The 24034-nt window shown below is 44.4% G+C and overlaps 2 protein-coding genes across 3 annotated transcripts in view; both read left to right on the plus strand.

Annotated features, from left to right (window-relative positions):
• Positions 1-1169: 1169 nt before the first annotated feature.
• ppil6 (peptidylprolyl isomerase (cyclophilin)-like 6) lies at positions 1170-5678 on the plus strand. 2 transcript variants are annotated; one of them, XM_077016216.1, is made up of 8 exons: positions 1170-1450; positions 3106-3201; positions 3308-3496; positions 3736-3798; positions 4004-4151; positions 4292-4345; positions 4461-4596; positions 5195-5678. In XM_077016216.1, exons 1-8 carry the CDS (start codon positions 1373-1375, stop codon positions 5304-5306), a joined length of 876 nt encoding a protein of 291 aa, XP_076872331.1. In that variant the 5' UTR covers positions 1170-1372; the 3' UTR covers positions 5307-5678. The 2 variants fall into 2 exon arrangements, with proteins under 2 accessions (XP_076872331.1, XP_076872332.1); XM_077016217.1 differs by having other exon boundaries at positions 3368-3496.
• Positions 5679-8091: 2413 nt separating this feature from the next.
• Positions 8092-24034, plus strand: part of enah (ENAH actin regulator) — a 72869-nt gene continuing 56926 nt past the window's right edge. Inside the window, exon 1 of the mRNA XM_077017421.1 lies at positions 8092-8423. Within this exon, the coding sequence (XP_076873536.1) occupies positions 8419-8423 (5 nt within the window). The 5' untranslated portion in view covers positions 8092-8418. The remainder of the gene's footprint in view (positions 8424-24034) is intronic.

A 24034-nucleotide genomic window follows, 5' to 3' on the forward strand; every position in this document is an offset into this window, starting at 1 on the left:
AAGCACCAATTAGGCAGATTTAAAAGGACTGTGATACTCAGCTCCTTCTAGACATCTACTGGTGTGTTTCCAAGCATGGTGAAGGCAAGAGAATGGTCCCAGAAGACAAGAGAAGAGGTTATTGCTCTTCACAAGAATGGCAATGGATATAAAAAGATTGCGAAGTTGTTAAATATTCCAAGAGACACTATCGGAAGTATCATTCGCAAGTTCAAGTTAAAGGGCACAGTGGAAACGTTACCTGGTCGTGGCAGAAAGAAGATCCTGACCGCGACTGCTGTGCGCTACCTGAAGCGTAATGTGGAGAAAAATCCCCGCGTGACTGCTAAGGAACTGAAAAAAGACCTGTCAGATGTGGGCACTGAAGTTTCAGCTCAGACAATAAGGCCATCGCAATCACCAGACTTAAATCCAATTGAGAACCTCTGGTGGGACCTAAAGAAGGCAGTTGCAGTGCGCAAGCCTAAGAATGTGACTGAACTGGAGGCTTTTGCCCATGAAGAATGGGCTAAGATACCCATAGGTCGCTGCAAGACACTTGTGTCAAGCTATGCTTCACGCTTGAAAGCTGTCATAACTGGAAAAGGATGTTGTACTAAGTACTAAAAAATAATGTCACTAGGGGGTTGAATAAAACTGATAATGATGTGAGCACAGTAAAGACATTTGTGGTTATTCCATCATAAATATTATGTTATGTTTGTCTAATTTATAAGTGCCTCTTTGATATAATTGTAAATCAGATGACTGAAATGATCAAAATCAATGTCAAACTGGCCAAAACACTTTATTTCAGTGGGGGTTGAATAAATTTGATCACAACTGTAGAAAAATATAGTGGAAGGCTGTAGTTCACATTTAAAGTTAACATCGGAAGCACTATATTTGTGCCTTTTGCAACCTTGTGTCAACCAGTGGAAGGCTGGCTTCACAGAGTTGGAAGAACGAATTAATGAATGAACGGTTGCTACTTTAAAATATGACTGCTATATTTTTAAATATATAAAACAACAGAATTAGTATTGCCTGCATGTATATATTACCCTACATCAACTTAAGAGAGTAATATAATTCACAGTAGACACTAAAGAGGTGAGAAACATCGTCTCTCAGTGCAGCTTTTTGTTGTCTACGCATCTCCCTCGTCAACTTCGTCTACTACTTTGAAACTTATAAAAAGCAGAAATTAAGGTTGAAAGAAAAGATGCAGTTTCGGACCATAAACTACAACGTATGGGACGAGCCTTCGAGCTTGACGTCATCTTAGCGCGCCAGCAGAAGCGCGCTTGACCCCGTTACCACAGAAACCTCACGCTTACTTGCCGGTTCCATAGTAACACCAAGGTCCTCATAGGATGTGTGTGGCAGCACGATGGCGTCTGAAATACACTTAGAAATAGTTGGTTTGATGAAAGTGTACAACTTTCACGTCGCCAAGAGTATTGCGGAGGTAAGTTAATGATTCCATGTAGCAATATCTTGTTAACTTTGATATCAAGACTTGGCTTAGACATATATATATATATATACATACATACCAGAGGTGGGACCAAGTCAGTGTTTTGCAAGTCTCAAGTAAGTCCAAGTCTTTATACCTCAAGTCCCGAGTCAAGTCTCAAGCAAAGACACTCAAGTCAAGTCAAGTCTCGAGTCAAGACAGGCAACAGTCAAGTCAAGTCCCAAGTCTGAAACTTGGAATTTCAAGTCCTTTCGAGTCTTTTTTTTTTTTTTTTACCGATGTTGCAGGTATATTTTAAATGTAAATAATAGACATGCGTTCTTTTTTTAAATCTGTATTCTCCTCAAATCTTGATAAAACGTGCAACTGAAAACACGAAGTATAAAAAAAATTAAAATTACACCTCTTTATTGCACAGTTCAATTTGTTAAACTTAGCTGCAAAAATATTCAATTTTCCAGAAATAAATATTATGTGAAAAAGTCATAAGTAGAACTCCATGTTCAAATAAAAAGTGCTGATATTTTCACAGTACAATACAACGAACCATAACAGCATTTTCCCTCTCTTCTCTTATCTGGTTTCTTGGAGAACATGTGTGAGTGACACAAGACAAACAAATATAAGAACTGAACAATTAACAGGAATCTGCAACTTTAGACATTTCAGTAAACTATTCTGCATTGCATTTGCTGGCCAAAAGTCTGTATGTCATTTGTGCACGATGAATGATGTCCCCATAGCTGAAAACTCGCTCCACTTTTGTCAATATATTTTTTTCTCGACGTAGATGTCTTCAAATACACAATCCATGCTGAGATAGAACTGGATATTATGATGGTGACAGAGAGAGGCTCTCTTCCCCGAGTTCAGATACAGAACCCAGGGTTGCCAACTCTCACGCATTGAGCGTGAGACACACGCATTTGACCGTCTTCACACGCTCTCACGCCACACATCCGATTTCTCACGCCGGAAAAAAATCTAGTTTATTTACCTCTGATCCACATCTATGATTCAATGAGTTACTAGTTCGCTCTGGCACCAACCACTGGCGATCGATCGATCGCGATATAATACTTAATTTGTGTCCATTTTACACCCCGCCCGGTAAAAATTTACGTTCGCCAACCCCCCATTTGATTGGTTGTGCTGCAGCTCATGCACACACACACGTACAGAGTGTGGAAAAGCAGAGGACTGGTCTGCGTCAGAAGGACGGAAATGAAATTAATGGGGCGCACTTTATAAATATTAATATGCGTTTTAAAATTTAGATTTGGGGTAAAAAAATGAAGTCTTTGCAAGTAAACAGGTTCAAGTCCAATTCAAGTCCCAAGTTATTGGTGTAAAAGTCCAAGTCAAGTCTAAGTCTCTGAATATTTTTTCAAGTCAAGTCAAAAGTCTTAATATTAATGACTCGAGTCTGACTCGAGTCCAAGTCATGTGACTCGAGTCCCCACCTCTGATACATACATACATACACACAACGTTACTGTTTTTTCAGCCAAGTAGCTGTCGTAGTGTACTCGCTACTTCACTAACCTATGTTGTGTAGTGCCAGTCAGGCATGCTCATAATTGTGTTTAAATAAAGCAATCTAGTAATTCAGCCTACACATTTGTGCCGTTGTGTGTCCGCTGTAGGGGCTGAAGCAGAAATACCCGGCCTCGTTTGCTGACCCCACCATTCACCCCCTGCTAGAGTGCGACTGGCAGGTATATTTGAACAATAAAAAGAAGGTACGAAGAAACAGAATTTCCAAATGTATCATTAATACATGAAACCTGCTGTAAATAACTAAATGCATTTTAAATGGTTCTAAAAATGTGCTGTCTGCCCTGACAGGAGTTTAAAGGGGAGCTCTGGCAGTATACCAGTAATCTCGTGTGTTTTGTGAATGGTCAGTTGCTTGGTGATGAGACGGAGTTGTCAAAGTGGGCAGAGAAGCGGTGGAACTTTGACCTCTCTCAACCATGTGCACTTTACACTGCACTTACTGAAGAATACTACACCAAACACCTGCGCAGTACTGGGGCAAGTACGCCCAGCACCTGCTGGAGATGTATCTGAGCACGGTGTCCCAGCATCCCTCAAATACTGCTCCTCGCATTTACACTACTCATGTACACAAGTGCTTCACCAGTTAGCTCAGTTGTGTTTGTACAGGGAGAACATGAAACAGGGTAGGGCAGTATGAACCCAGTGTTAGGGCTGCTGTAGAAGACCAGAACACCAGCTCTCCACTCTGAGTCTTTGTTCTTATGTTTTAACAGCATGTGTTTGTGTATATGGACATTGAGATCGGAGGAGAGGTAGTTGGCCGAATCTTGTTTGAGGTAAGTTCTGCTGACTCAGATGGTTAGTTGTGTCTGAGCACACTCTAAGGTTAGTTGAGTGACTGAGCACACTCTAGGGTTAGTTGAGTGTCTGAGCACACTCTAGACTACTCCATTAACTCCACTAACTAATTCTTTGCATGTGTGTGTTGTCCTTATGAAGATGCTTTCAGATGTGCATGACAGAATGGTTTGTGTTCCCCAGCTCTTCTCAGACCTGTGTCCAAAGACATGTACAAACTTTAAAGCCCTGTGCACAGGCGATGCAGGGCTCTCCCAGAGTGGACTCACACTTTGCTACAAAGACTGCTTGTTCCATAGAGTGGTTTCTAATGGCTGGGTACAGGGGGGAGGTACAGTACTGTAACACACACATATACACACACACACACACACACACACACACACACACACACACACACACACACACACACACACACAGAGTAAATGTTAGTTAATCATCATATAACCCTTCCTTTTTTCTGTATTACAGACCCAACAGGGAAAGGCAATGGTGGAGAATCTATTTATGGGCCAACATTTGAAGGTCCTAACATCCACAGTGGACTGATGTCCATACTTAACCTCACAGAGCAGGGTAGGGTAACGGGTCCTGTAGTGAGGCTCTAAGGTCTAATCCCCTTCTGCTCATGTATTCCCAGATGAGAGCTTTGCTGTGTCACACACTAAACGAGGCATCCTGGGAATGGCCAATCAAGGTCACCATAGTAACAGTTCACAGTTCTACATCACACTACAACCGGCCCTGTGGATGGACAGGCGTTATGTAGCATTTGGGTGGGTGTTGTAGAAAAGCCAATATCCATATATAACTGCTTTTATATCTCCAGAGTACACAACTTTATAACTCATCATGTCCAGTGTAATAAATGCTGAATTTGGGCTGAGGAGCTGAAGACCTGATGTAATTGTTAAGCACATGTACAGGTGTAGAAAATACATTCTACACCTGAAATGTAAATAATGTAAATGTAAATAATTACGAGGGCAGTCATGGCCTGGTGGTTAGGGAACTGGTCTTGTGACCGGAGGGTTGTGGGTTCGATTCCCAGACCTGAGGCCATGACTGAGGTGCCCCTGAGGATGGCCCTTAACCCTCAATTGCTCACTTGTATAAATAAATGAGATAAAAATGTAAGTCGCTCTGGATAAGGGCGTCTGCCAAATGCCATAAATGTAAATGTAATTTGTTATTATTCATAGTAAACCATAAAGGTGTGAAACAAAAATATTTCTGTTTTAACTGTTGTTTAAAAGCTTCTTCAGAATTCAGTAAAGGAACTGATATTAAAAGCTGAGCTATTACAAGTATTATCAAAATTAAGAAAGAAAGTGGTATTTCACTAGTTAATGTTGCATTTCCTCTCTTCCTTAGTCAAGCTGTCGAAGGTGCCGAGGCCCTTAGGAAACTCGAAGAAGTGCCAACTTATAACGAGAGGCCCCGAGTGGACTGCAGGATAGCTGCTTGTGGGTTGTTTGATCCTTGACTGACCTGCACTACAGGATATTCAAATGTAATTTTGTAAATGTTGTTTTGTGTTGAAACTGCATTACTGAAGTGATTGTCTATTAACTTGCATAAAAACTATTACAGCGGCTGTCTGCAGAGGGCGGAATACACAGGTCTTTTTTTTTTACTGCCGCAACCCCCCCTCCTCCTGAAGTTAGAATGTGTAAACTATGGCAAGACAGTTCAGGGGCAATTGACAATACCCACTGCAGCACCTGTAGCAGGTCCGTCCCCATCAGGACCAGACCAGCATTGTGGCTGTAACACTTCGTGGTAACTTGTAACCTTTTAAAAACAAATAGAACATTAGCAGTTTTGTCACATTAGTCATCAAACAAATTCCATTTTTTTTAACCCTCTACTGCACGCATTATTACACCAACATGCAAAAAATTTTTACAGTGTTTTTTATCACTTAAAATGAACTTAGATTTACATATTTAAAGTTTTTTTAGAAATATTTATTTTTTAAGGGGTACGTTTTGGTACGTTGCCATATGGCAACATTGTGCAACAATGGAAACAAGATCATACAGATCATAGAACTTTCATAGATGAGTATAATTAGTTTTGTTCACTGGAAAATGTTACAATTGATTAATCAATGAGAAATTTGTAATAAAAAGTGACATCTCATTCCTAATCCATAGGGTTCAATATGACGTTGGTCCACCCGTTGCATCTAGAACAGCTTCAACTCTTCTGGGAAGGCTGTCCACAAGGTTTAGGAGTGTGTTTATAGGGAATATTGACCATTCTTTATAAGCGTATTTGTGAGGTCACATACTGATGTTGGATGAGAAGGCCTAGCTCTCAGTTTCCGCTCTAATTCATCCCAAAGGTGTTCTATCGGGTAATGGGCAGGCCAGTCAAGTTCATCCACACCAGACTCTACCATCCATGTCTTTGCGTTACTCCAAGGACCTTGCGTTGTGTTACTGGTGCACAGTCATGTTAGAAGAGGAAGGGGCCAGCTCCAAACTGTTCCCACAAAGTTGGGAGCATGGAATTGTCCAAAATGTCCTGGTATGCTGAAGCATTCAGAGTTCCTTTCACTGGAACTAAGGGGCCAAGCCCAGCTCCTCAAAAACAACCCCACACCATAATCTCCCTCCACTTGTACATGCATGGCTTGGATGCAGCTGCTTGTCCATGGAAACCCATTCCATGAAGCTCTCTGTGCAATGTTCTTGAGCTAATCTGAAGGCCACATGAAGTTTGGATGTCTGTAGTGATTGACTCTGCAGAAAGTTGGCGACCTCTTCACAGGTCTTCAGCATCCACTGACCCCACTCCGTCAGTTTACGTGGCCTACCACTTTGTGCCATTTATCTTATGACATGGTACACAAAAGAATAAACATATTTGTAAGCATATAAGCATATCTGTAAACATATCTGTCTAGTCCTACACCATTTATCTATCTATGTGTCTGTCTAGCTCCACTGACTATATTGTTCCATTGTTGCACAATGTTGCCATTTGGCAACGCACCTAATTTTTTGAATAAAAAGACAATATTATCATAATTTAAACATTTTTCTAATAAAATTAAGTCATAACGCCCCACAGAATCTGTCAGTATTTTTTGTAATGCTGTAAATGGACGAAAAAATGGCAAAATCATTGTAGATTGAGCAGCTCTTCGTCAGGTGACCTCAGTATGGGAACAGTGTGGGAAAAAGCACGACTTTGGAAGGAATAAATGTCATGTGACAAGCACATAATTGGTTAAACTAAGGCCCCAGGTTCTATGTAAAAGCCAATCAGTATTGAAGTTTCTTTTTAAATACCAGGAAATTGCAAAGAAATGGTATGTTGCCATATGGCAACACCGTGCAGTAGAGGGTTAACATTTAATATACATCCAAATTTTACGGTCACCCATTTTTGCAATTGTTTTTTTTCATCACTCTACTTTGTGAAGGCTGCATTTTAAATGTTTTTAAAAAGCTTGCAGCTACGTGCAGTACACCAGCTACATTAAGGCCCCAGAGTGGTGTATTGTATGACAGCGACACATATGGATTACAGAGAGCTGCAAACAGAGTCAGATGATTTAACCCTGATCGAGTCACGAGGTTCAGCCACCTGTGTTAAACCGTTTCACCCCTGACACTAACCTCTGTCAACAGCGCCTGCATCCCCCGGGTCTTTCTTCAGGGCATACAGTATCTCCTCTGTTGTTTTTCACAGCTAGTCCAGCAGCTACTGTATTCTGTTTGTTATAAATGCTACTACAGCGTTCTCCTCTAACTTTACAACAAACAATAATGTAGCTGTGTGTGTGTGTGTGTGTGTGTGTGTGTGTGTGTGTGTAAAGACATACTGTATATTTGTCACATTTATCTTGGAATTACAGTAGAAATGAAAAATTAAGTATGTTGAAAAGTGTTTGGATGTTGAATGATTATTTATTATTATTCAATAGGCTACATTAGGATACATTCATTTATTTCAAGCCCTTCAGCGCACCTCGGAGCAAACACAGCAACGTATTGATTAGTGATTAAATTATTATTTATTTGGTTATATATGTAATATTGTAGATATGACACTTTTTAATTCTGATAGAATTTGCTTCGTTCTATATTTTCAATTTGCCCACATCGTGGCGTTGTTATGCTGCCCGGCAGTAGTTAATTCCACAGTCCTCGCGTTCACGGCTCACTTAGTTTCACATTTGCATATGGGGCGTGGCCACTGTGTCTGCGTCTCTTACGTGAGTCACGTCGCTCAGAAACTGTGCGTCAGTTCTGACTCCGTAAACGGGGATCCCAGCGGCACGGCGCCGCTATAAGGAGCACAAGCCGTCGCACTAAATCGAGCATTTTCAGTTACAAATGTATTCGCGCGATGTCCACGGGCCGTGGAAGATAATGTAGACCGGGGTCTCTCCTTTTTTATTTTTCATTTTTATTTATTTTTTTTTACTTTGTTGGATATAATCTTTCTCCAGTCCTGCGGCGTTACGTCGGTCCTTTGTGGTCAAGTGTGAACTTTTCTAAACTAGGTGAAATCTCAACTACAAACTACATTATTCCCACTGCAAACCCTGTGCAAGTGTGAAGAACACTGCAGAAACCACCATGAGGTAAGGAATGGCCGGTAGAACCGAGGTGTTATCAATAAAAGTCTCGTAGTGCTACACCAAACCTCTGCTTTAGGAAAGAAGTGGACATTGTGTGGAACATTTGGGGCGCACTCACGTTTTGCTCATCCGAGAGCATCTTCTCGAGTAACGCCTGTTACGACCAGGCGAGTGTGTCCTTGTCGGCTACACCTTCTCATTCATTCGTCTTTTATCTGTTGCAACAGTAAATATGCATGCACAAATCTAGGTTAACTTATTTATTACGTTTGTTGTGATCGTAAATTCGTTATACGTTATTTTGAAATATGTAAGTCATTGTAGGCGACGGCCACACCAGCGCTGCGTCTCCGAAACACACCCCCATCACACACACACACACTCGGGTGTTTGGTGCGCTGCATGTTGGAAACACACCCCCATCACACACACTCTGGTGTTTGGTGCCGATTGCATTGCGGTATGTAGACGTCCAAACGGCGACCGACACTCCTGCACCCTTTTTAAAACGGACGGTAACTTATGGGGTCTCAGAAGTGCTGCTGTTGAAGACGTACACGTTACCTTCTGCAGCTGGTGTGAGTTTCTGGGCTGCAGCTGGGCCTTTTGTACTCACAAAAGTTTTGTTCTCCGACTTACACGCGATTATAACGATATTTACAACACGCTCGTCTTGTCCCAGATACGTTAAAAGTGACCGGCTGGTGTGATTCACCCCTAAGAAGCGCCATAACATTAATTCCCAGTTGAACACGGTGACTAGAAGGGGAAAAATCACACCTTGTCACATAAGTAAATACATTTTAAAAGACACAACAGGACGAAATTGGTGTTTAAGTCATTTCTCTTTGTTGCAACCGTTTGTTACATGATGTCGGCAGCATGCGACTGCTGAGTGTGAGGCTCTGGGAGTGACTCAGACCTTTGTTCGTGGCACAACTATCTAACACTAACGTGATGGCATATGCATAGACCCCAGGGGGGTCTTCACACCATAGCAATTAGTCACAACAGCTGTGCGAGTCAGTATCGGCTGATAAATATTGGCCAGAAGTATAGGCATTTGCTTACATTTTTTTCCTCCACAAGGTGAGTTTTATGCTCAATGGAGCTGGTGTTGTGGGAGACTTGATTAAGTACATCCTAGCCATGAAGACTCTCCCCTGTACTGCACTCAGTAACGAGGATCACCCAGAAGCTGTAAATGTGTGATGCTCCGTTACCCTGGGGGAATCAGAGCGCTGAAGTTTTGCCTAAGTAGACTTGACGTCTGTCTTTGATGTACACTTGCGGAATGTCAGAGCTGCTCAAGAGGGGTTTGGAGCAGATCTGTGGCACTGACTTTTAGAAAATGCACATGAAAAGAACGATTCGGGTGAATCGTGAGGGAGGGAGAAGCGCTCAGAATGGGCCTGTCTACAAAACCACCTGACCAAGCCGGCAATAAACAAAAACGCCAATTAGCACAAAATGTAGCCTGACTGGAATAGCGTGAATATGATGTGAGCTCAGCTTTGAGCTTTTATGAAGGGACACCAACTGAGAAGATTAAAAACCTAGCAGTCCTCCAGCTGTAGATGGCTGGAGAAAGCAGGTGTGGTGGATGTATAAAGTAATGGTTTTGTTTTAGAATATACTGGGGAACAACTTAAAAACCAAAGGCAGCCTCTGATGTGCTTCGTGACAGGAGCAGAATGCTTCGGTGGATCGTCTGTCAGTGATGTTCTGATGTTCTTTGAGCTGCTATGTTCCTCGGGAAACTTGGCTGCTGTTTGACTGAGTTTGTCATTCATGCCACACATTCGTCAGCTCCAGCACCATGACTGTGCTGTTAATGACTGTGTGAAAGCTTTAATGCACCTGGGCATTTCTACAAGCAGGAGGCTACTTTTTCTCCTGTAGTACAGCTTTGCATTAATTCTTATACACCTACAGATAATTTACACTTTTCAATGCCCTATTTGGGCAACTATCATAGGTTGTGAGATTGAAGGACATTTGAGTGTTTAAAAAAACAAACAAAAAAAAACTACACATTGAAATCACTCAGCCTTGTAATAAAAAAGGAATAGTTTAACTCCATCTCTGTCTGGTGTGTGTGTTTCAGTGCAAGGCTTTTTAGTTTGCAGAACTTTTCTAGGCATGGAACATAATCCAATAGAGTGTTAATTTATGGCTGCCCAGGGCTCCAGGCCTTTTGAGAAGGGACTGACCAAAAGTAAAGCAGTCATGGCTGAATTTGAGCTTCAGATTAGTGCTGAGTCACGCATTCTTGGAGACCTGTAACTCAGTGTAATAATGACCTTGCGTTTAGGCATTTGGAGATCTTTGATTGGCCTTTGAAGATGTGAGATTAGCAGGCATGGCTGCGCGCTCTTGTGCAGTTTTTTTTTTTCTTGTGCAGACTCTGAGTTTGTTCTGGCATCGTTTGTACACATCACTTAATCCTCTGTGTTCTTGCATTTTGCTGTCTCAACGAGACCGATGCTCCCGAGCTGGCGTGCCTCTGTGTTTTGCACAGAAACAAGATGTCTGAGTCTATTGTAGCTGCTGGTTTCTTGGCAGCATTTCTATAGTCATATAAGGCGAGGAAGACTCCTTAACTAATGCGAGTAATTCATTGTTCCTGCGACCGCTATGAGTATACACGTATATCGATTTGCATGCGTAACAGTTTGCCAAACTTTAATAACATTGTTGAATGTTACAGATGATGACTGAATTTTAGCTGAGAGTTTTGCAACAGAGAAATGGCTGCTGACCTGGTAGTTCATACAGCATCCTGAGTAAGATCATGTGTAGCAGATCTAAACGACGCCATTGCTGCGGTGTTTGAAGGCCTCTTCAGTGGTCATGGTCCTCCACTCCCCGTCACGCACACACAACCCACAGGGTAGAACAGACCACTGAGTGAGCTGCTAAGCGTTCGCATGATTGAGACCATATGCTGGTGTCCTTTCTGACCCCAAATCGCAACCCAGAAGACGACATTGGCCTTTCTTGGCAGAATGTGACCTAACCACTAAAACAATGTTTTCCATTCCCGTCAACAAAATGCCAAACGATGGAATTTCTTGCGGCGTTGTAAACGTTGAGCTTCACCCTTCCGCCATTCTTCCACATGACACACGATCATGTTGTAGATGGAGGAAACGCTGATGTTTTCACTTGTGTTGAATGTTGGTGTATGGAAAGGCGGCAATGTAAAGATCGTTTTGATTTGCAGTACAATTAGTTGTAATGAAAATGATTGGTTTACACTGGTAAACTGATACAAATGTATCGACAATTTGTGAAGTGTTCTAATTTGTAATTGTTCTCCATGCAGTCGTCACATTCAATTAGGTTTACTGTGTTATGACCAAATGGCTTTGCACAATGCTCCTCCAAGGTTCCTCTAACTCCAAGGTCCACCTAATGGTTCATGGTTTGGTTGCTGCAGCCCATGCATGTTTTCTCATGTCATTTGTTTTGTCCTGTGTCTGTTGGGTGGCTGTTCTGGACGGTTCTGCTGAGCACTCTCCTGTGCGTGCTTGTCCACGGTACCAGCTCTGAGTCGGCTAGCCAGATGTATAAACCCTAGACGAGTCCCTCGGTATGTAATTCAGCAGTTCCTCAAAGCCTCTGGACTCTGTCACATAGAGTGTGCAGGACTGAATCTGTAATAGAGTTTTCTCTGAAGGTGAAGACGAGTGTTAAATTCTTCGCTTATATCTCTCTACTTTGTTGTCCTGTTTTTTCATAAATGTTGCGTGTTGTACACTTCTCAGATTTCCAAATGTCCCCATCATCCCTGGTATGTTGGAAGACTTGTGCAATACATTCCAGGGTTGGGTGGTATCACAGTTCTTCTAATGGCACCAGGAGAGGTTCGAGTGGCACAATATTACTATTTGAGGCTTAAGGTGAACTGAAGTGCATCGTATCTAAAACGTGGCATACACTCTCCCTGGAAAATGTCTGATGTAAGGAAACGAGACGTAATATCCAAGGCAAGCAAAATTGAGTTTAGCGATGTGCAAATTAGAACATCCCAACATGGTGGAGATGGAGGCTGCAGAGAACACATTTTATGCCTCCGTTTTCCCGCATTCGGGCATTGTTCCCCTTCACAGGAAGGGCAATTGGAGTGGCACTTACAACCTTTACCACCATGCACTCCTGAACAAACATGGCATTCTGTGTTGGTGCATCAAGGCTCCGTTTGGATTGGAACACTGCGGTGTCATTGCATCAGTTCAGTGTACGTAATGTACAATCATTGGCCACTTTATTGGGTACAGCTTGCTAGTACCAGGTTGGACCCGTTTTGCCTTCAGAACTGCCTTAATCCTTCGTGACCTAGATCCAACAAGGTACTGGAAACATTCCTCAGAGAGTCTGGTCCATATTGACATTACAGCATCACGCAGTTGCTGCAGATTTGTCTGCTGCACATCCATGATGTGAATCTCTCTTCCATCACATCCAAAAGGTTTGCTGGATTGAGGTCTGGTGACAGTGGAGGCCATTCGAGAACAGTGAACTCCAGAAACCATTCTGAGATGATTCGCGCTTTGACATGGCGCGTTATCCTGCTTGAATTAGCCATCAGATGATGGGTACACTGTGGCCATAAAGGGATGGACATTGTCAGCAATAATACTCAGGTAGTCTGTGGTGTTGACATGATGCTCAATTGGTACTAATGGGCCCAAAGTGTGCCAGAAAAATATCCCCCACATCATCGCACACCACCAGCCTGAACCATTGATACAAGGCAGGATGGATCCATGCTTTCATGTTGTTGATGCCAAATTGTGACCCTACCATCCGAACATCGCAGCAAAATTGAGACTCGTCGGACCAGGCAATGTTTTTCCAATCGTCTGTTGTGCAATTTTGTTGAGCCTGTACGAATTGTAGCCTCAGTTTCTTGTTCTTAGCTGACAGGAGTGGCACCCGGTGTGGTCTTCTGCTTTCATCCATCTCCAGGTTCGATGTGTTGTCCTTTCAGAGATGTTCTTCTGCATACCTTGGTTGAAACGACTGGTTATTTGAGTTACTTTTGCCATTCTATCAGCTTGAACCAGTCTGGCCATTCTCCTCTGACCTCCGGCATCAACAAGGCATTTGTGCCCACAGAACGGCCGCTCACTGGATATTTTCTCTTTTTCGGACCACTCTGTAAACCATAGTGATGGTTGTGCATGAAAATCCACGTAGATCAGCAGTTTACATGCTGTCATGTGATTGGCTGATTTGATTTGATTTGCATTAATGAGCAGTTGAACAGGTGTACCTAATAATAAAGTGGCCGGTGAGTGTATCTGTCCAAATGGTAAACGGTGTGTTAGAGGACATTGGATGTCTTCCCCATTGTGTTGTCATGGGTGATGAATGACCGTAATCATCTTGAGTATAGACATGAATAGTTTCAGTGTCTGTTTTTTTACCTGGTTGTGAATTGATGTGTAAAATGTTGTTGCATTATGCCTCAGTCACACTGATCATGAGAGGAAGTTACTCGGAGGAATTTAAGTGCATCATGTTGCACCGAGTTTCCAAGTATTGAATTGTTTCCTCAAGTATAGGAATCGTATCATTGTGCATGGCAGCTTGCCTCACTGATTTTGTGGTATGAGTGGACTCTTGAAGGATGGTGTGACGTGTCGGACGTGTCCTACTCGGGCGTGGTGGGTGTGTGGGTGTGGTGCATGGAGGACGCTGAGGTGAGGATGCCATCCTGCACCCCCCCCCAAATGTTCTTCAGCCCTGCTGCTCCTGAGCCCTGGTGCCTTGGTGCTAACGTATCGCAGGTCTCTCAGTGGCCACGAGCTTAAGCTGCCATATGCTTTTGCTTGGACCAAGTCTCCACCACCATCTTGCGCACATGGCCTGTACTGCTGGAGTGTTTACTGGAGACACCTGTTTACTGGCAAGCTCTTCAAACCTTCATTTTGAACTGGTATGCATGAAGAAAACATTCTGAAAGTAGGAAAATGTAATAAAATCAACTCCCAGAGATGGTAGGGTGGTGGTTTTCACCTTGTTCCTAAATTGTCCATGAAATGGTGCGTCTAAAGTTTGCCTGTTCAGTGTTTAATGCTAACATGCTGTTTGCGTAGGCCCTTATTGTAAATATTTTTCACAAAGCATATTTTTTTCCATTGGCTTGAAAGATCTGCATTTTGCTGGTACGTTTAAACCCAGCATAACCACCAGTGTTAATCTGTCTGTGAACTCACTAGTGATTTGGAGTGGCTCTTTGTGTTACGGTTCTCACTTGTCCTGTGGTCACACCCTCATTGGTAGTTCGGAGCCTCACAGTCCATTGAACCTCATATCAAGTCACTGGTTATAAATGCCTTCTTCCACCTCTGCGGTTCTGCTAGACTTGGGCACTTGCTCACCAGACATGACGCTGAAACTCTGGCTCGTGCCATCATCACGTCCCATGGTGATTACTGCAACTCTCTCCTAATTGGCATCCCAAACAAAACCATCCACTCACTGCAGTATGTCCAACATTCAACTGCCAGAATTCTTACATGCTAGAAAATCTGCCCACATCGCTCCAAGTCTGCATGAGTTACTCTGGCTGCCTGTCCTGCTATGTGTTCAGTTTAAACTCCTGCTCACGCACACATCTCTGCACGGTCTCGCACCCCCTTATTTAGATGAACTTCTGCACCCTCACTGCCCTCCCCATCCACTGGGTCCTCTGAGTCTGCTCTTCTCTTCATCACTACACTCGGATGGACACATGGAACACAACCTCTCCATCTCTACCTTTCTCTCCGTCCCTGCCCTTCTCTCCATCTTTGCCCTTCACTGTCCTTCTTGAAAACAGAAATATGTCTTTTTTTCTTTCCTCAACATAATTTTCCGTCTGGTAACAGATGTTTTTTTTCCCTCCTCTCCCCTTTAATAATACTTGGGTCAGTATGAGAAAAGGGTTATAAAAGTTGTTGTTGTTGTTTACCTGAGAAATGTTTGAGCTAAACACACTTGTTATGGCTGTCCAGTGTACACAGCTAAGCCACGTCTCCTCAGTGTATCTGTCCTTCCTCTCTGTTTAACCCGGAAAGATACATGTATCTTTACTCACGACTGATTGGTCAAGCAGCTCTGAGGGGGATTGATGGGCAGGACAATAAGACCTATGATAAGAGTGGGTGGTGCTGAGGGGGGCGGGGCTGAAACAGGTTACCTTTGCTCATTCATGGCTTCTTTTTGCCATCACAAGGCCAGCATCCCTTAAGCCTTCGGTACATGTAACCCTGCAGGGCCGTTCTGAAAGAGGCTCGGCTGCCTTCTCCCTCACCCTGGATTTAACTCCATACATGAAAAACAAGGAGTCGCTATTCTGTGACTGAACCTCTGATGCCTCCATCTTTTCATAAAACATGTCTGAAGAGAGCTAGCAGATCCTTCTGACCCACCCGCACCGTTCTCCTCAATCGACATTGTTCCTAGTGGACCGGCCATGGAGCTGCACAGCAGTCTGTGGGCGTCTCGTCACATTAGGGTGAAGCCACCAGGAGGTTGACCTCCTGGCCTGGTCATCAATGGCCCCTTGCTGAAGCTGACCTGTTTGTGCTGGCCATGGTGGGCATGGTGTTGATGTTTTACTGCCTATCCTCCATGCCCAGGGGCTGTAGGAGTGTCTCCTCCATGTCTAGGGACTGTACGATACTGGGCTCTTGGTACCAGGGGCTGCAGAGCTGGTGAGAAGTGTGTGGCTGTGAGATCCCACTCTAACATGGGGGTGATGGCTAATTATGCCAGTGTTTTACATCCAGTGCTCCCAAAGCCCCCTTTATGATCACATCTGAGAGGTTTCATGGGTTTAGAGGAGTTTGCAAACTTGATGCTTTAACAGGGAAGCAAATCTCTTAAAAACGAGAAGGGCTGATACAAAAGTCTTGTGACGTGCTAAATACAGCTATCCAATCTATAGTTTGTTTTCGAGGATGATGCCTTAAAGACGACATCACATTGTCTTTATTCGGGAGGTTGCCGTGGTGAAAACATTTAAAAAAGGAATTGAAATTCTGTTGTTTGCTAATGCAAACTAGAAGTATGCCTTAAACTCCAGCTCTGTTAAATCTTTTGAAGTTGGTAAGGCAGTGGCCGTTCTCCGAGATGCCCCAGAGGCCTGAGGAATGAAGGGTTGTGAATCAGCTCCTCCCTTTTGTCTGTGCAACAATGGAGCTGGACCCTGAAAGTGGATCGTTTGACACCAGCTCCAAAACCTTTCCAGGCTGAGAAGAATATCGGCATTGTGGCCACTTTGCAGCGATTCAGGCCTTGTGTGGCAGAGGAACTGAATCGTAGGAGTGGCAAAGCTGAGCTCCAAAGGCCACATTTACCAGCACTAGTGGGAGGGGCCTGTGAGAGTCCACCAGGAAGGCTTGGAGCGAGTGTGTGTGTGATGGTGCCAACAGAGATGCCCACGGTGGGCACCACAGCCATAGCACCTTACTGAAAAACTTCAGCCAGTTTCACTCAAGCCTATAGCTCGTCTGCCTTGGACTGAATTTGGTTTAAAGCCCCCAGTCTTTCCCCAACTTCATCTTTCACTGGTGAAAGGCTTCCCATGATCCTGTGCGCTTTGCTGGTGGTTTAGTGTTATCCCAGCGTGTGCTAACAGAACAGGCACCTAATCCAGCTCAACTGGGCAGCTGGTTGAGCTCCTGCTCGGAGCCACAGCTGCCTCACTAGTACGAGAGGACACGTCAAAGATGTGTCGGCCGTCTGCCGACGGCACAGGCTGATGTGCTGCGTTTATTTTGTAATGCTCTCCAAGGCCATCATGGCCCTGGTCAGCTTGGAATTTCTCGAATGGTCTTTCGGGAATGCTGGTTGTTAACCAGTTTTTGATCGCCAGGCCTGTTCCACTGCTTGGCTGAAACATTGTACATGGTGCCTAATGGGCAACACCTGGTCTGATTTTTCCAGAACCAAACCCAGGACCAGCTGCGAAAGGTGCCGTGTAGTCAGCTGCCGTGGAAGAGGGTTCATTATATGCACCTGATGCTGTTTTACTTCATCGTAGCGTTAATCAGATGTGCGAATATCCTAACAGACGCTTGACGTAAACGTTCCGTAGTACGTCACGTAACGAACGATCTCCTTTTGATTTACTAAATACCTGTATGACACGTCCCTGCCGTCCCTAATAATAATAATAATTATTATTATTAATTTTCTTCCTCTCAGCATTTCTGTTTCATACCATTTTAAAATAATCTCTTGGGCTGTTGTTTATTAGGTTACTGCTGTGCCTTAATTTGAATGGCTGTATTATGATGATGAATGTGGTGAAGTGATTGTAAAGGGAAGCAAGCAGTGCACTTCCACCTGACCCCAACATCCCCTCCGCCCCCGCCAGCACTGCATCGAGAACCAGGCCAATAAACCCACTGTGTTGTAATTTTATCTGCAAATGAAAAGTTGGTAAAGGAATTCAATGGTCATTCTTGCTGGCCTTTGCAGAATGCTAAAAGCTTTGAAATTGACTGACGGTCTTGTAGCTGTGCAGCCTGACTCCATGCAGGCGAAAGGCAAGCTGTGTAGTGATGTAGCCTAACTTGCATTATTGATAATGATGGCGATTGATTGTGATGCCCTGAAGCCCATGGTAATTTGTCTGAGCTCTATCAGTATTTCAGTAGCATAGTATGTAGGAGCAAGTTCATTTGATCTCCAAAATTTACCCAAATATTTTTATTTGCTGCGAATGTCTTTAAGCAAAAAAATTGTTACTCACTTTCCAGTAACAGCTTGGCCATTTCTAACTTTTTATTGATTTCTCTGCATTGAAGTGTCTACTTTCATGACATTGGGGCTGATTATGTTAAACAGGTAAACAGGGATGGCACAAGATATATATGCACAAGAGTCATCTGTGCCTGTTTGCAGTCCGTGATGTCCGTGTGACGAGGCTCGTTTGACCTCGTGTGGTCATGTGAGGAAGCAGAAGCCATGCGATAGGACACGGACGTCATGTGTACTACACTGCTCCACCACCCGTTGACGTGGTTCGGCCCTCGGTGCTGTGGAGGTCTCCTCCCTCACCGGCCACCAGTGGTCCGACGCGGCATGGATCGGTGGTAGTAAATAAACTCTGAACAGCTTCAGCACAGCCTCCTTTGATTTGGATCTCCTCGCGTTGTCTCACTCGTCTGCTTGTCCTCGTCTCCGCGTCTCCTCTGTCTCTCTGCTCTCCCTCGTGTTCTCCTGTTGCCTGCACTCCTCCGCCCGCTCCTCTTTCGCGCTCCCTTCTGCAGTGGGGGTCTCGAACAGGTGGTGCTCGTGTCGTCCCCTCTGTGTAAGGCCAACAGCTGCTCTGCTCCGCCTCTCCCGCTCTTGTAGGAACCCTCTCTGCTACGTCACCTTATTGCTAGCACAAAACTTTCAGCTCTTCATTTGGGTTGCACTCAGAAACGTGATCAGGTTTGTAGACGATAAACTCTCTAATCATTTAATAGAATATGTAGTAGTGACACCCAGTGTGACTGTCCTGCTGGTGGATATGATGGATCAGTAGTGGAACGGTTGCGTTATTCTAGAGACTAGAATTAACCCGTGACCCAGTGGTTTCTTCTTCAACTCGTTTTCCTCTTGCGTCTGAACTTTGCGGGACAAAAGGACACGACACTTTCAGGTGTCCTTGTTGTCTTGCTTGGACACACACACGGCAGCCAGCGGACAAACAACTGAGCAGCAACAGCAGCCGTGCGGGTCCGTCTGCCACCCGTCCTGGCGCTGCCTGTGACTCCGACACACACCTGTCACACTCCGCTCGTGCTAATGGCCTTTTCACACTCCTGTCAGAAGCAAAAGGGCCTGCTGTAGTTCAGGCTTGTTAATGCCAGATTGCTGCTCACTTGTGAATATTCCACGCCGTTTGTGCCTGTAAAGCGTTGCGTTTTTGGTGGGAGATATTTACCTCTGACCCTTGGGGACTGTGGGAAGGTCACTGCAGTTCCTTCCCTGCTTTCTGCTTGGCGACTGCATACTAAACGCACCGACAGCCCCGCGCCTCTAGCTGACAACGCTGTGCCTGCCGAATGCTAAGAGAGTTCCTCTCCCTTTTCCTCTGCCTCCCCTCTCTTCTCATTCTCCCCCCCCTGGCCATGTGCTGAAGGGCCTCTGGGGTAGCTCCCTGGCCTACTGCCAATCTGGGCTGCATGCTTAAAATCTCCCTTCTCTCTCTCGCCCTGCCCTCCCCCACCCTCCTCTCTCTCTCTCTGTCTCTCTTTTAAATTTCTTTCACTGTCCTCAAGGATCAGCGGTGCCTCACAAAAGAGCAGTTGTACCCCCAGCTCAGAGCTGCGCTTAATTAATAGAGAGGAATGAGTGTAAGAAAAGGAGGTGCTGGCGATGCTTGGGAGAAACTCCACGCTGTGTGACTCCTCCAGACACGCTGAAGGGCTCAGAGGTGCAGGAAATATAGTTCATTAGTGACATGCCACGTAAATAATCAGTAATTGAATCATTCAGGGTGTGTGCTTGCTAATCCTAGATGGAGTGTAGGATGATCCAGCAGCTCTCCTAGTAGAGCAGGGGGAGCAAGATGCTTGCAACACCAAGGTCATGAGTTCAGTTCCTAAGGTCATGGATTCAGTTCCTCGGAAGCGCATCCGAAGTATCATTAGAGTATCTGCTCACTGCTGTAAATGTTACTTGAATGCTGTAAATGTCTTGACTGTGGAGAGCAGAATCTGGAGTCACCGATCTCAATCGTCCAGTGGTTTGGAGAAGCTGGTGTCCCCTGTAGTCAGTGTGGTGTGTGTTCCTCTGACTTTTGAAGGAACCGTGAAGTTGTCCGGTTGAACATTTTTACTCGAAATGAGACAATGCAGATGTGAACTGCATAAGTGATTTTTGTGGATTAATCTGCTAAGGCAGTGTGCAAAATTTGCTACACCAAAAGTGCATTTTATATGCTAACTGTCTAGAGACAGGAGGAACATTTGACATTACCAGTGTGTCTCATTAGCAGCGTCATGGAAGAAGCCCCAGAAGCTGTGGGAGTCGCTCAAAATCCTACACACTCATTACAAGACGCCTGCACCTTCACCAGCAGTGTTTTTACCTCTTTGCTGTTTTCCTTTGCGCAGGTGCAGAAGTGTGTCCTTGATCAGCCGCTGTCTGTCTGGTGTGTTCAGGTGTAATTACATTCAAATGATTTGAGCCGACAGAAGGTTGAGGTTTCATCGGCCACTTGCAGTTGCCATTAATTCTTCAGGGTCTGTGTGGTGCGTCCCTACCCTTACAGGGATGCTGTGTCCACATGTTGACACTCCAACTTCTCATACCTCAGACATGCTAGTGTGGTTATTGGTGTCCTTCTAATAGAAAATGTAGGTTAAAATGGTGACCATGGCCAGAGTAGTCTTGGAATCAAAATAGGGGTGCACGATATGGACTAAAATTACAATGTGCGATAACATTGTTGGATATCCCGATATCGATGTGAACCACGATAAATTAAGATTAAAATACAGAGATGTAGTGTCTCTCTGAACAGCAGCACATTAATTAGTTTTTTTTTTTACTGTGTAATGAATCCAGAATAATTCCAAATATTTTGCAGGTTTATTCAACAATAGATTCAATCTAGGTTTATACTTTCACGAGTGACCGTAGCGCGACTCCGCACACCTCGCGTAAACCTCCGCGAACGACGGAAGCGTTTAATCTTGCCGTGTCACATTCTTTGCAGTGTTGTCCGAAACGATATGTAGGCCTAGTAGTATAGAAAAAACACCCCTCAAATACAGGGGAATGAACATTTACATGACCAATTTTAATGTTGCTTTGTGTATCAGGTTTGAAAAGTGCTGGAATTTAGGCTAAAGTACTTGAAATTGTAACTACTTCGTTTCACAACAAATATCTGTCTGACTGAACAGTTCTCTTGTAATTACATTAACAAATACGAGCCTCTTGTAATTCCAGGACGAAACATGAAAGAACGTGAAGACGTTAAGATTGGGCGTTTTGAAAATAAACAACCATTAAATAATGTGATAAAAAAAAGCGAATTATTTCGAATCATTTAGAGTACAGTATATGTATAAATATTTAACTCAATTAAGTTTAACGAGCTGGGAATTATTGAAATGGACCTTGAAAGTGACGTACAAGTGCTTTAATTCCACCTTGTATAGGTGTATGAACCCGGTAAACATGACTGTTCTCATTGCGCTGAGACGTGGCGCGCGAGAACTTACAAAATTCGACAGGTGCACGACCTCGTGAATCGACAGCGCGCGAGACTATCGCGCACGGGCGAAGCCACCGTGATTACGTTATTTTCGCCTTGCGGACCCTCGCGCTGCATCAAGTGTAAACCAGGCTTAAACCAAATCGTGTGTCTGATGAGCGTGTTCACCTCACTCTGCCTCTTGCCTACTTACGTCACGTGATCATAGTCTGCAGCGCGAATAGCTCCCTCTATTGCTGGACGGGGATAATGCAATTTGAGTTTGCTGTTATTCAAGGAGTTATCGTGGCTCTTTCGATGTGTTTATCGTGAAACTTCACATCGCGATAACGATAAAAATACGATTCATCGTGCAGCCCTAAATCAAAACAAAGTCCACAGCTACGTGGAGAGGAGGCACCTGTATGGCCACGATCCTCTACATGGCCTCAGCAGCTCCCAAACCCAAGCACTCGTTTGAGATCAAATGCTAAATCAGAACTTTGGTGGGCCTGGGTTTAACCCCTGAGTCTCCTTGTTTGAAGGCCTCCAGATTGATCGGTATGTAACTGCCCAGTCACGCAAAATGTCTCTGGCTGACTCCAGGAAGTAGAGGGTCTTGTGGAAGAGTGTTGAGGAGCACAGAATGAGGAACATAGTATCTACAGCACGGTTGCAGAGTGCCCAGGCATGGTGGTACCACAGGCTCGGAATTCGCTTGGGGAAAGGTCTCGCCGTTCTGTAGATCCCTCTAGTAAATGAACTGTGGGGAATGGCAAATGAACAGAAGAGTGCTTACTGGCCCCATGTGGGAAGCTCTTGGATTGTATGGTAATGACTCATGGCAAGACTGCACTGTGGCAAGAGTGTGGTTTATTGGGCAGAGTGGAATGGGCCCTCTCCCAAATGGCCTTTGGCACACGGCGGGGCCGAAGTTGCACGAACTCCCCTGGCCAGCGCTTCATAACTGAGGGCCCAGTCTCGGCCAGCCGCTTTAAAACCCCACACGCACACAGCTAATGGTGGAGGTGGATGAGTGAGTTGAAGGCCCTGCATTGTCTGCCAGTGGTCAGCTGCTTCATGATCTAAACCACCAGGAACAGTCTCACAGACATTCCTGTGTGATCCAGTGTGTGGCAGTGTGTCATAATTCAAACCGTTGGATCTTTTGATGGTCTTTATTACGGAAGGAGTGACACACGGGCAGCTAGTGAGTGATGGCCTGACTTTCTCATGTTCTCCCTCATGTCGGTGAGTCTGACGGGTGTTGTACAGCACTTTGTGTTTTCTGCATCTTGGACATCGAGCTTCACTGCTGATCATCTGTAATGGTGGACAGAACGCCCTGATGGGGCCCAGTCACCTCCACTGCGAGCCAGTAGTGGAGATTCACCATTGTGGCAGTCCGAGTTTCTCCACAGGACTTTATAGCCCTGAATGGAATGTGAACATGCACCCATTCTAGTGGAGGGGGGGGGTCTGTATTTGTGCCAAGTTACTTAGATAGGCTCAGGAGGGTAAGGATGAAGTAAGGGGTTAAGGCCGCGTGGTAGGGAACATGACTCATCACACAGCAATTGCCATTTTTGGTGCCGAAGTGTTTCACGTCCATGTGGACTGAATTACCTCAGGAAGAAGCAGAGACTTTGATGGAAGTGGGTGAGTAAAACCTACAGCGTCTGTGGTAAACACTCCTGTTTATCTTTCATGTCGCTCTTCCTTCACGGTGAAGTCTGAACGTAACTCGTTCCTTTTCCATTTTTGTTTGCCTATTATTATTATTATTATTATTATTATTATTATTATTATTATTATTTTGGATGGGATGTATAGTCCAAGGGCTCTCTGTGAGAAAACAAGAGAAATGTGATGGGGGAGTGTATTAATGTTCCTCAGCTGGCACTGACTAACTATTCAACACTGACCTCCAGAATAATGGCTCTTATGGCACGAGGATGCCTGTTTGTGACTGTTCAGGCAACAGGCCAAGATACAAAAACACAAATTGTTTCATCTCTGCTGTGTGAGGTTGGCAGATTTATGCAGGGGTCATCTATCTGCTCATGATGGCTTATTGATCTAAAGATAGTGACATGATTTCCCTTTCCCCCCCAGATATGCAAGTTTAAGCTTTGTTTGGACTATCTGATGTTTCCTCTTACATAGCAGACACTGGGCCTAAACCCTTGACTTGCTCTAACCACTCACACACAAACATGAAGTGTACAGTCTGACCTGTCGGTGCTGTTTGTCAGGTCTTGTCAGGACGATTGTGTGTATATAAATGCATGCGCTTTCCACTGAAAGTGGCCTGCAACACTCATCCCGGCCTTATTCTGCGAACCAGCCCTTGCTGGGTTGTTCTTTTGGTTTATAATGCTGTTGTAATATGGTCCTCTTGGCTCTTCTCCCCACA

This window comes from Brachyhypopomus gauderio, chromosome 9 (assembly GCF_052324685.1).
Source record: "Brachyhypopomus gauderio isolate BG-103 chromosome 9, BGAUD_0.2, whole genome shotgun sequence".
Classification (NCBI taxonomy): domain Eukaryota; kingdom Metazoa; phylum Chordata; class Actinopteri; order Gymnotiformes; family Hypopomidae; genus Brachyhypopomus; species Brachyhypopomus gauderio.

Excerpts from the sequence above, each read along its gene's own strand:
- ppil6 (XM_077016216.1), top strand. The coding sequence starts at position 1,373 with ATGGCGTCTGAAATACACTTAGAAATAGTTGGTTTGATGAAAGTGTAC. Across the intron at positions 3,497-3,735 it reads AACACCTGCGCAGTACTGGG|CATGTGTTTGTGTATATGGA; the intron begins GCAAGTACGCCC and ends ATGTTTTAACAG. Across the intron at positions 3,799-4,003 it reads TTGGCCGAATCTTGTTTGAG|CTCTTCTCAGACCTGTGTCC; the intron begins GTAAGTTCTGCT and ends TGTGTTCCCCAG.